At 48.3% G+C, this 12,620-nt stretch overlaps 1 protein-coding gene across 1 annotated transcript in view; it reads right to left on the bottom strand.

Annotated features, from left to right (window-relative positions):
• Positions 1–2,622: 2,622 nt before the first annotated feature.
• Positions 2,623–12,620, bottom strand: part of LOC141989078 (transmembrane protein 263-B-like) — a 304,105-nt gene continuing 294,107 nt past the window's right edge. Inside the window, exon 3 of the mRNA XM_074955334.1 lies at positions 2,623–4,749. Coding sequence (XP_074811435.1) covers positions 4,463–4,749 — 287 coding nt within the window. The 3' untranslated portion in view covers positions 2,623–4,462. The remainder of the gene's footprint in view (positions 4,750–12,620) is intronic.

Here is a 12,620-nt window from a genome sequence, read left to right as displayed (position 1 = left end):
CCAGAGATGATGAGCATGCTGCTGTGGAGACAAGGGCTTTGCCTTCTCCTCACCTTTGAAAGGCTTTAGCTGGGAAGAGGGGCATTTGGGTAAATCTTGATAAGAAACAGCCAGTCCTAAAGACAGAAACTCCCATTCTCCAGTAGCGAGAGCCTGAAACAGTGGCCTTTGGAGTTTAGTTTCGTTTTGCTGCCCCACCTGGCTCTGAACAAAACCTGGGACAAAAGCCCCAACTACACAGGATTTTACACCAATATTAGGAACCAGGTTTAAATACTTCCTCTGAACTGCTTTCGAACAGTTTGACTAATTAGTGTGGCTGGGACAAAACGGCTTTGGAATCACGTTTGAAAACCATGTCCTAGTGTAAGCAGAGAGAGAGATTCAACACTGTTTGGTGCCCTGACACATGGGCCCTGGGTGTGACAGTTGAGTTTCCAATTTCTAATGTCTTTTCTTAACAGTATTATTTTTGTTAGTTTCCTCCCACTGGAGAGAAGGACCGACCCCCAAAGAGGTATTTAGTCTCAAATTTTACTGTAACTGAAATACAGAGATGGAGAATATTCCCAGAAACACACTGCAGAAACCCCAAGAAGAATCCCAAACCCAGAAACAAATTACAGAGATTTCAATTATAGAGAACAAAAATATCTCCGAGCCTCAGTCATTCTCTCTAGCACGATGGTGTGGGCTGGAGGAGTTGTTTAGCGTGTGAATGTTTCAATAGAGTTGGCTTACTCCAAGGGGTTGGAAACATCTGGAGCCAGAGATGGTCAGCAACATCCTGCCCCTGGGAGCGCCACACCCCACTTCTGTCTCTATATTTACACGCAGCCTGTATTTTATAAGAGCTACTTAAGGACCATGAAACAGAGACAACAAGACCCACTCACAGGAGGTGCAGCCTAGGAAGGGACACAGACAAAACAGAGACGTTTCCACAAGCAGAATGACTGGACAGACAGCAGCTGAGGAAACGTACTCCCTTGCTTCCCCCAGTCAGGGAAACAGTCTGAATGAGTGGAGCCTCCCTTACCCCTCCCCGGTTTCAGGGCCACAAGGGTGGCTTTTTAACAAGAGGCTCCCATTCAGTAGGCGTTCTGACCCAGGAAGGAAAGACAAGTGAAAGAAGAAATAGAATGAGAGAAGGAAAAGACAACAGAGAGAAAAGTGAAATAGGAAGGCAAAGGAATCACTAGTGAATGGATGGTTCTCGCCTTCATAATGTAGGGCACATTCTCTAGCACCCACAGCTGGAGCATAGCTGTTTATTCACCAGCCTTCCACTCACACCAAGCCCTTCACAGGACAGACAAGAAGTCGTCACCACCTGGCTGTGAAGTTGCCACAGCTCCTTTTGCTCCTAGTTTCACCTTCACAAACTATTACTCAAGCGGTGGCCATTCCGGAGCTAATGGAGATTTTTATTCCATTTACTTAAAAAAGAAAAAGAAAGAACAAAAGAAAGACGCGGCTGGTAGGAGAAAAGATGAGAAAATGCACTGTCTGCACAAGAGGCCCCTGAAGTCAATGGAGTTGCACCAGGGATGAAAATATGTGCTTTCACCTTGTTCTCCTAGTGCCATTCCAAACATAGTTCCAGGGTGGGCTGGGGTGGAGACAGGTGGATCTAGTAGTGCAGAGCTCTCCACCCCACCCCACCCTGCAAGAATTGATAGCAAAGGGCTAGTGGGGGAGAGAGAGGACAGCTAAGAGTTTCTAGATCTTCTTCTCATCACCCCCTACAGGGAAGCTGGAGGAGGAGCTGAGGAGGAGGATGGCTTTCTGTTCTCCTTGTTCAACAAATGGATCAGTTGGGATAGATTTGCTGACCGCTTAGTTAGGGACATTTATTACCTGAGAGATCAGAACAGGATTCCGATGCCATGTGAAAGCCCATATAATAAGAGAAGACTAGGGGAGGGTGAGGAACAAGTGGATACACAGAGCAAGCTGACACCATGCTTTGCTGAGCACTTGGTAGATGGGAAGAGCTGAGTAAGACTTCCCAGGGCCTCTCTGCTGAAGAATATTTCAGCAAGGTACAGGCGCACGCGCACACACACATGCACGCCTGGTAGCTCGGTGAAGTTGCTGTCTTGAGAGTCAAACCCAGCACGTCTGTGTCAGCAAGGTCTCCAGAAAAGACACCAACAAAGCAGTTGCCTCTCTAAAAACAAAGCGGCAGCTTAAGCCACTTTCTTTCTACCAAGAGCAACATACTGTGGCGATCAGCTATTCATTATTACTGCAAATAGCAGGGTCAGTGCACGGTCCGGGTGATGCAGAGACACTCGGACATGCAGTTTGTCTAGTGAAGGGACATGGTCCACTCAACTCTTACCCCACAGATGGATTTCATAAAGGCCAGGATCCAAAGGCATTCACAGGTATTAGACAATTAAGTGAAAAGGGTTTTTTTCTTGTATTTAAATATTCCCTGGTGTCAGAGACAAGCATAGCATCATTGCTACAGCACAAGAACCAGGAAAAGAAACTGACTAGGACCAGGAACTTCCAAAAGGAGCCAAGGGCAACAAGTAAACCAAGAGCACTAGGGGGAGAAAGTAAAGGAGATTTTTTAACATTCTTTTGGTTTTAATAAACTAAGTATCAGGCAACACAGGGAAAAACATCTGCTAAAACATGATTTTTATTCAGACAGCGTCCCTCTATAAAAAACGATATGCTGGAACCTGCCAAAGACGAATATGTGAACAGGTCTGCAGCAATGGCACAGGTTAGTTTACCTGGTTGAAAACATGCCTGTGTACTGCAGATTACATACACACATGCTAATATAGATGCATATTTATAAAATACATTGCAAACACTGTGTCACTTTTCTATGCACCCCCAAACCTAACAATCTAGGCAAAAAACCTGACAAAAGCCAGGAAAGGCAGAGTTAATGCTGGAACCTGGGGCTTTCCTTATCCCATTAATCCTGGGGATTGCAGGGGACTCAGGGAGAGAGAGAGAATCATGTGACAGAGTGGGTTAGGACGGAGAGGCAGCAGCAGACTCAGTTTCTGGGTCTGTGCTGAGCTGAAGACCACAGGATGACTATTTAGTGTCACGTGCTCATTCTACTGAGGCAGGCTGGAACCCCGTGAGTAGTGTGTGGTGTCCGAATTGCTGATGCAGTGTGCACACTAGCTCTGTGCTTGCCTGCTTTGGAGCGTACTCTCACTGATCCAGGGAAATCACTCTCTAAAGCAGGCTTGTGTGGTCACAATGATGCCACTACATCTCAGGGAGTTGTTCTTTGAGGTGCCCAGCCATAGTAAGAGTGGTGTAGTAGGCTAACCCCTACTGCAGGACTCAAATTAGGTTCAGGAACATGCTTTACCAGGGTTTAACATTACATCCCGTGGAGGCAAACCAGGGTCCCCATCTTTAAAACGTATGTTCTTTAACACAGCTGAGGAGCGGTACCGTGAGCAAGGCATGGAGCCAGACTGACTCTGCCTTGCATGGGAGAAATGCCAATGACTTCAGCAGGTTGCACCAGCTTACATTAAGGCCAAGTCTGCATCACCTGTGACAAAAGCTTTGGTGCCCCTTACTGCTGAAGCTGCACTGGCTGCCTATTGCCATAATATTATGGCAGCAGTGCTGCCTTCTGCTATAACATTACAGGGTCTTAGCCTCCTTGCTGTAACGTTGCAATGGTGCCTCTGACTCTGGCGCTACGGTGACCTGGTACTCCCCCTCCCAGGCTACAGACACAGACATTGCCTCCTCCATTCACCCCTAAACTAGGAAATCTGCTCCAGTTTGTACAACATACTCGTGTGATATCGTGTGACATGGGAGCTGCTCTGCTAGGGCTGAGGGTTCCCTTTCCAAGGGCACAGTTCGCCTGAGTGCAGAGCTGGGAGGACCAGCTTGGGGACTGAAACCTATAGACAAAGGGATATGGGTACTCCCCTCGATTTCTCCGGGGGAGGAACAAGCCTTCATTAGCCACAGTATCTCTTCTTCATGTCAATGGGACTTTCTTATAACAATTCTCTCCTTCCCCCCAGCAAACCTTAAGAACACCTCCCAGGGGCCTGAAGCTGAACCCGAACTAAATACAATGAAAGGAACATCAGGAGCATGTGTGGGCTTCATGCTGAAGCACAGTTCTTCCCACCCACCCCCTGCCATCTCCCAGTGCCCACTTCTACTCCTCTGTGCTCGGGAGAGCAAGAAAGGGGAAGGAAACTGCAGGGTAGAGAAGCTGTGCCTTCAAATCCCTCGGAGGAGAGCGGGCCCCCAGTAGGTGTTAGGAGTGAAAGAAATTTGCAGTGACTCTGTGAGCTCTGAGCCAGGCAGGTGGTGCTGAGCGGGCTGCAGCTGGAGTCTGCGCTGGTGCTTTGCCCCCTCCCTGAGGCGGCTGTTTCCAATCTGAAGAGGTGCTGTGGAGAGGGAGCGTATGGACTGATCTTTTGTAAGGAAGCTGCAATCAGGGTTAGTCAGCCTTATCCTTCTTCTTTGTGGTGAAAGGGACTTTGTTGGCCACGACACTGCCCACAGCTCCCACGCCGCTGGTCACCACTGAGACGCCGCCCTTTACCAGTCCAACACTGGCGGCAGGGACGCTGGTCACAGCTGTTTTGGTGAGTTCCAGGCTCTTGCTGCCAACCCAGGCAACTCCTCCCAACGTTGCCCCCACAGCTCCCCGCGTGATGCTGAACAGGCCTCCCGTCACTCTCCAGATCACTCCTGCCTGCTGTTGTGGATGGTCCTTGCTGGAGTCTGCAAGGAGAAAGACAATGGGGAAGCAATTAGATGCGTTATCTCCTAAAACTCTTCTCCTAGGTAGCTCTCATCAATTCTAACTCTGAAGGGTTCCTCATCACCACAGCACGTTAGGAAAAGGCAGACACACCCCAATACCTAGAGAGTCTTCCCCAGAAATACCCCTGCCCCCTCACTGCAATGTCCAGGATACGGGAGTAACCAAAGCTGAGACTTACCAGGGAACCACAATTTACACAGTCCAGTGCATAATGGGAGAAGACTTTGGGAATTTAGTGAGTGCTTGGTGAATGCCCATGCAGTGCAGAAAGGATCAATAAAGCTCAGTTACATAACTGTCAAATCTCACTGCCTCATTTAAGGTGAACCCCCTTATCAAGGGACATAATTCCTCTCCCCTCCACACTAACTACTGCTAGTAAAGCAAAGGAGTTGCTAGCATGAGATGCAAGAACTGCAGAGCTATAATGGCTGAAATGCCACCTGTCTGGTGGGCACTTAGAAGTTTTCTCTCTTGATGGTATGCATGGGGCAATGTTCACAATTTGCCAGGGCTGAGGAGCTGGTTAGTTCCAAGCTGCTACTCATGGGGTTCTAACTTTTCAACTCTGAAGCTGCCTTCCACATACCCCCTCTCAGCTTGTGTCCACTGCCACTACTGGATGCAGGCAGCAAAGTGGTAACTGTTTTTTTGGAGAGGGGTGGGATGTTTTAGGTGCCAGGACTTCTTATTTGCTGCCAGTTCTATACACGGGACATGTTAGAAACAACCACAAGAAAACAGCAAAGGAGTCTTGCTGGATAGGAGAGAAAGCTCCCTCTGGAAACATTGGAGTCCTGCAACAGTAAAGTCCTTTCTAACCCAGCGCCAGCTCAGGGGGCTGATAGCTAACACACATGGACTCATTTTGATAAAGCAAAACCATGCAGCAGGAGGACTTTTATTGGGATGTGTTCCCCATGTTCTGGGAAGTGGGGAAATTGTGGAGATGAATGGCAGGCTGCTGAAAGCCTGCATAAAATGATGTGTCCGTACAGAGCCCAAGCCAGGAATTCTGTCAGAATTAGTCAGTCACTTGGCAAGGAGAATCACAGAGACTTTGTAAGCACTCTGAAGAGAGAGGCTCTCCAGAGCTCAGCAGCGAGATCCGTTAATGTTTATACAGTCCATGGGACATGCAAAGGAACTGGCCTGGAACACATTGCCACAAACAAAAGGCTGAGACCACTCAGAGCCATTCAGCAGGGGAATCCCCAGCAAAATGCTGCTTCCCATTCCTAGCCACATCCCCGGACTGAGAATGGCTAGATGGGTCACTGATGGCAAGATGTTACAGGCCATTCACTCACACTAGCCCAAGCGGCTGGACAAGGGAAGAACAGGTTAGTGTAGCTAACCAACAGCTGGCTGTGGTCTGTCCCCTTGGATCTTCATAGGGATTTTCATGTCTCACGCATTAGGTCATGCTCACAGACACACACCATGCTGCAATGATCGCTGCTTCTTCAAGAGGGACCCCCATATCTATTAACTCAGCTCAACTAGTCAACAGTGTTCCACTTGGAATACTAATAATATTCCAGGCAACAGGAAATTCTACTTGGAAAAACCCTTTTGATGTCACCACCCACTTTCATTTCCATGCAGATTGCGGCTGATATTGATTCTGTCAGTGCATTTTGTTGCGGTTCAATGACAAGACAGCACAAAGTTTTAAGCAAGCAAGCAGGCTGGTCTGCCAACGGACTGGTCCTGTCAGCTTTCCACCCTCTCCTTTATTCTTTCTCTCCCCCCGCGCATTACATTCTCCAACAGATAAAAGGAATACACTGGCTTTGTTTACCATTCTTATTTACCAATTTCTATCTACCGCATTCCTTGCTCTCGGGCCTTGAGCCCAGTCCTGGGAGGCTTCCCACGATTCATGTCATCTGGGCGAGATTCCAAGGTTCATGCCCTTGAGAGGAGCCATGTGTGCACTGCTCCTACACAACACTCCGGGTGTGCCCTGAATGTTGCCAAGTGCATGAACCTTGTATGAATCCTACAGCATTTCCTTTGCTAGCAGGTGAAGGGCTTGGGAACTTCAGAAAGCAGAGGCTGAATAGCTAATAGCATGGCAAGGTCTTCAGATGCTGCACACTGTGGCTGATGGAGACATCAGAGTTATGCCTTCTATGCAAATCCTGCTCCATTTACTGTTACTTTTGCTTCCCACCCTGCACCTCCATCCACATTTCTTTTGCCCACCTATTCCTTTTTGTCATTCCTTTGAATCGTGAACTATTTAGAGCATGGATTGTCTTGGGATATTTTGCATAGCACTTGGCACAAAGGGGCTCCTTAGTGCAGCTGTTAAACAGGTCCCCACGTGTTCCGCATAGTCTAAGCACACCTGCAGACTAAAGTTCAGCCCATCAGATCAACTGCTAACAGGCTGTGCCACTGTCACTCGGTGGGGAAGGGAGTGGTACTGGATCTTTTACAAAAAATAGCTATACGGTGCTTTTAAAATTGGATTAGTCCCTGCACCTGATCAGGTCTCTTACTTGGCATATGTTGGAGCCTTCTTGATTTAGACAGTTTTGGGTGCTCTGCTTGCTTTCATGGAAGTTGCTTGGGAGGCGCCGTCAGTTGCCTGCAGCTAAGTTCTGAGGCAGTGCACTTGCTAGGAGGAGGAGTTGGTGTCAAACGGTTTGGATAAGCCCCTGATATTCAGATCTTTATCTGACATAACCAGTCTGCAAAATTGGGTTAGAATATGCTCTCTGCACGATTTTAGGTACAGTCCCAAGTGATTAAAATTCCACCTGTTCTACAGGAACAGGCCCGTGGGCTCACGGCCATAGAACAACACCGCGTTTTTGTAAGAAAGCCCTTCTCTTCCTGTGGGGCAGGGAGCAGTTAAAGATGCCAGGACTCCATTTTTGGTCTAGTTTGAACCTACTTCCCCCACAAAAAGCAGCCTGTCTGGTATAGCAATTTTGGTGCTTTGGCTTCTCACTTGGACTAGGAAAGGCAGGGATGTATGAAAAAGAGGAGCACAGAAAATCAACCACACCTCAGAGCAGGTCCATTTTGAGGGAGGGGTGAAAGTTGGCACTGGTTCCATTTTAGTCTCACAAGTACTAACCCTTCTATGATGGGATGGGATCACTGGAGTCTTGTGTTCACTGTGCTGTATCATCCCTCAGAAATGCACTGCATGTGCCACCTTCTCTAGACATGGAGGGCAACAAGCCTACTTGTCCCAGGAGGGGATCACGGTGCTGAAGCTCAGGGCACTAAGCCCTCTAGTAGGTCTGCATGATAATGGCTTAGGGATGGGCCTCGATGTGGGAGCTTTTGTGTCCTGTCCCCATTTCCAATCAACACTAGAGTCAAACTGATCAGATAAGATATGGAAGCCTTCAGGTGAATAGCCTGGGGACCAGAAAGGAGGAGGCACATGCATATGAGATGCGTTGAGATGCCACATGGCCTGCAGAGAACTGAAAAGTGTCGGAGAAAGTGTCAGGAAACATTAAGGAGTTAAGACAAGAACAACGAATCCTTCTAATTATGCTAGGCACAAAGTCAACAATGCTGTAGCGAGCTCTAGGAATTCCAGACTCAGAGATCACCAAGACTAAAGTGGCTGCCAGCACTTGGATTCTAGCCCTCCTGTGTTGCTTAACTTTGATGAGCAGCAGGAAGCGAGGGTGGAGCCCTCACCCTTGGTAAATTGATGGCCGCTCCAACAGCATTTCAGAGCTCTGACTTCCTACCCCCAAGCTGCTGAGGAACCAGAGTGTCGTGATACAGACTTCAACTCAGATTGGATTATTTTTTGACTCTCTTAAAATGGGTTACAGCAAAATGCAAGGGACAAAGCCCAAGCTCTGACTGGGGAGCTGGAGTAGATGAGAGTGCACCAGGGTGGGAGCACATCTTTCATCCCAGTCAACCTGTCTAAAGCTCCCTGGCTGTCTCTGGATAGCTTGTCTTCAGGACTGCAGTAAGCCCCATAGTAAGCTGTCATGTAAGATAAGCATCAGATTTACAGTGCAAATTAGTCTCTCAGACAATGGAGTGAGCTATGCATCTTGGTGGCACAGAGGAGCCCAGATTAAGAGAGAGAGAGACAGCGGAGATGAAAATACACACAATAATCAGAGACAGACAGACACACAGCCAGAGTGCAGGCAGAATGCTATTCCCTGGAGCCTGTTGCAGCCCATCCTGCTGATGAAAGCTCTTCACCATCCATTACCCCTTTTCTTTCAATCAACGACCTGGCCTTTCCGAGGATCCCTTCAGCTTCCCCTCACCCCAAGCCAATTTAGAAGGGAAGGAAAAAGACAGGGAAAAAAGCACCGCTGCATGTATGCTGATTCTCTGCTTTGAGGTCAGAACCCACACACAACAGACTCTCATCCTCAGCCAGGGCCTTTCGCAATCCTGACTGGGGTCTGTACAGAGCAGTGAATCTACCTGCTGGGTCTGCAGACAAAGCCACACTTTCTCACCCGATAATGGAAACAAACTGTAAAGAGCATATGAGTTGTGTTAGGATGGTGATGTGCACATTGGAACTGACACACACAATTTTCAGAGGCATCACAGCAAATGCCTGGGGTTTTGCATTTATTTATTATACATGAAATGACAAAACTGTATGCTATGTTAGCGCTGAGTGCGACTGGACCCCTGGTTACTCCTTCCCTCAGCTGATAGGATGGACAAAGAGAATCCTTCTCTCTAAGAGGATTTGTGCAAGCTGTACTTGCCGCTTACCTATGAGAAGAGAGCAGGGGCAGGTGAGGAGAGTATTTAGGAATGGGATACAGGGCCTTTCAATTTTAGAACACTGATTTCAATCCAGTCCCAGGCTAGAGGGACTGGCTTGGCTCAGGGAACGGGAAACAAAGGCTTTCCCATCTATGGCACTGTCTTCCATTTGGTCCTAGGTTTCAGGGGGCAGGAGAGGCAGGCTGGTTGGCTCAAAAAGATGGGGCTGTTAGTTCAAATCTAATCTAAGCTGGTAGGCATCAGAGGTTATCTGCTTCTGGTTACTGTTTGGTGACCAATGTGAAATGAGTTGGGAGGACTCAGTCTAGCAAACAATCACTATTAGGTAGCAGGGTCTGGAGGAATTAATGGGGTTGGGAGTCAGCTGGTTAGAAGTTGTAATCCCATCCCCAACACTGATTTGCTGGGCAAGTTGCTTCCTCTTTCTGTGCGTCTGCAATGTTGCCAACTTTGAGTTATCATGAGCCCCATGATTATTTGTATTTTTCTTAAAGCCCCACCTCTTGGAGTCATGTGAATTTGTGTGAAACTTTTAAAAAAATAAGTTTCTAGACTCATGGTTGTGGAGAAATCCCTGAACACAGGACTCGAGTGCTTCCTAAAGGCTCAAAAAACAGAAGGCAAAAATATATGGTTTATACAAAATCTCACGATTGTTTGGGCCCGGACTCGTGATTTTGAGTGTTTGGCAATGCTGTGTCTGTTTCCCCATCTAAAACATGGGGACTGGACCTGATACTTACCCATAACTCACAAGGATGTGGTGAGGGTTAATTAGCTCATATTGGTGCAGTGTTTTGAATATGGAAGTGTTGTGAGTGTAGCATCACAGCTGGCACTGACTGGATCCCACGGATAGTCTTGGCAGAGATGCCAAAGACCGAACTTCCCATTTATCTCATCAGGGATGTCTCCAATGAGAGATCAGGCACAACGACAGAAACTTGCTCTGCTGCTGTGTTGTGCCTGTTCTGGGGATAAACAAAGGAGTTTGGTCTCCAAGCTTTTCAGTCTGGCAATGCATTCCCTTATAAGCGACAGCCTCCAGAGCAGGCAGATGCAGCAGAGACAGAAAGCTTCTGATGTGCGGGCACAGGGGTAGCTGTATCTCACAAACTAAACACAGCTTAGGCCTTCTAACCTGTGAAAAACTCCTGCATCAGGGACACTGCCTACTTTTAAGTCTCTCATGTGCAGCTGGAAGAGTCCTGCCTGACCCATCCTGGTGGCATCTGTAATGAGCCATAGCGCCACCCTGCAGCCCCTGAAGGAACTGCAGTTCATTCATCCCTTCGTACTGTGCTGTCGGGGTTCAAGACACCCCAATGCCAAGTGCAAGGGTTTTCTATTTAACAACTAGCTCTCTGTTTGAACAGTCATGTTATAATCCTGTGCCTTGCCTTGCTCACTAATCCCATGATGCAGCTGGATGGAAGCTGGTTTACAGTCTCAGCTGCCTTGTTCTCCCCAGCCCTGTGGTATCCAGGCAATGGATGCTGTTACTTTCCACCAAAATGGTTGCCATCAGCAAGAGGCCCAGAAATGCCAGCTTGAGTTTAGCCATTGATTTTTACATGTTAAGTCACGGGGTCTGCAATCAGTGAGACATGCTTGCCGCTCACTGCCACCGGCCGCATGGGAGGCTGCTGCACTCAGCAAAATGGGGGTGGCCGTCTCCCAATCCTGGCACAACGAGCTTTAATTGTTCCCTGCACATGCCCTGTGAGATTATTAGCTGCTGTAGTGTTTACCCTGAAGCACTCAAAGACAGAGTTCAGGAGGGTAAACGAACAGTGAGATGGAGTGGCTTGTTTTCCTCAGCTGAGCCTTGAGCGTGAAGCAGTGTAAACTCTGATTATGTAAGTGTGAGGATCTGTGTTGCATTTAGTCACTGCTGTGTAAGGAACTGGGAGGGTAGCCTTCAACCAGGGGATAGTGGCTGGTCTGATACATTTTGGAAGGTGTTTTGTTCCTTTTTGATTCCTGATACACTATTTCCATTCCAGCTCCACACTTTTACTGCTAAGGGCCCACCTGCAGAGCACCTGGTTATGACATGGTTACTTTTGTAGGCTAGATGGGACTAGGGTTGCCACGTTTCTAATTGCTGATAACTGGACCCCCGAGGCCCTGCTCTGTGCACCACCTCTCCCCTCAAAGGCCCTGCCCCTGCTCCTCCTCCTGCTCCAAGGCCATGCCCTGCTCCGCTTCTTCCCCACACCCTGTCCCTGCTCTGCCTCTTCTTCCCAAGGCCCTACCCTCATTGCTCGCTGCTCTCCCGCCCCATCACTGGATCGTCTCAAGAAGGCTGCCTGCAGGGAGGAGGCAGCCCCAGCTGAGCAGGGGCTGGCGTGGGTTAATGGCCTGGTGCCTGCCCCCACCCCACAGTAAGCAGACTTTTGGTTTAGATGCCAGTTAGGGTTGCCAGGTCCCCTTTTCGACCGGACTTTTCTGTTGAAAACCGGGCACCTGGCAACCCTAAATGGTACCCGGACACAGAAGCCAAAAACCAGACTGTCTGGGTAAAACCTGGACGGATGGCAACCCTAGATTGGACATTAACTATATCTTTGAACTGAGGACAGCTCAAGTCTTTAGCATGGTTAACATTCCATCTGCACTACAAAAGGCAATTGTGTTCAGAAACAACCCAGTAGAAGCAACATTGTCTAGGGGGTACGACTCTAGACTGGGACTCTGGAGATCAGGGTTCCATTCTCAGCTCGACCACTGACGTGCGTGTAACCTTGGGTAAGACTCTTCCCCTTGCTGGGCCTGAGTTGTTCATCCATCCATCCATCCATCCATCTATTTCATCTGCAAACTCTTGAGGGTAGCGACTCTGTCTCCTTTTGTGTTTGTACAGTGCCTGGCATACTGGAGCCCTGATCTCTGTTGTGGCATCTATGCACATTATAATACAAATAAACAACATGTCCTATCACATGGTAGAGGTTATAATATAGATGGGCCCACATTAGGGGCCTTTGGCAGGCTAAATGTGGCATCCCCCACTCACAATTTAGCATTAGGAGGAAGGAAATCTCAACAAGCCATTTCCTAAAAGGGTCTGCAG

The sequence above is a fragment of the Natator depressus genome, chromosome 6 (genome assembly GCF_965152275.1).
Source record: "Natator depressus isolate rNatDep1 chromosome 6, rNatDep2.hap1, whole genome shotgun sequence".
NCBI lineage: Eukaryota > Metazoa > Chordata > Testudines > Cheloniidae > Natator > Natator depressus.
The sequence above is the reverse complement of the archived record's forward strand: the minus strand, read 5'-3'. Positions and strand labels throughout refer to the sequence as shown.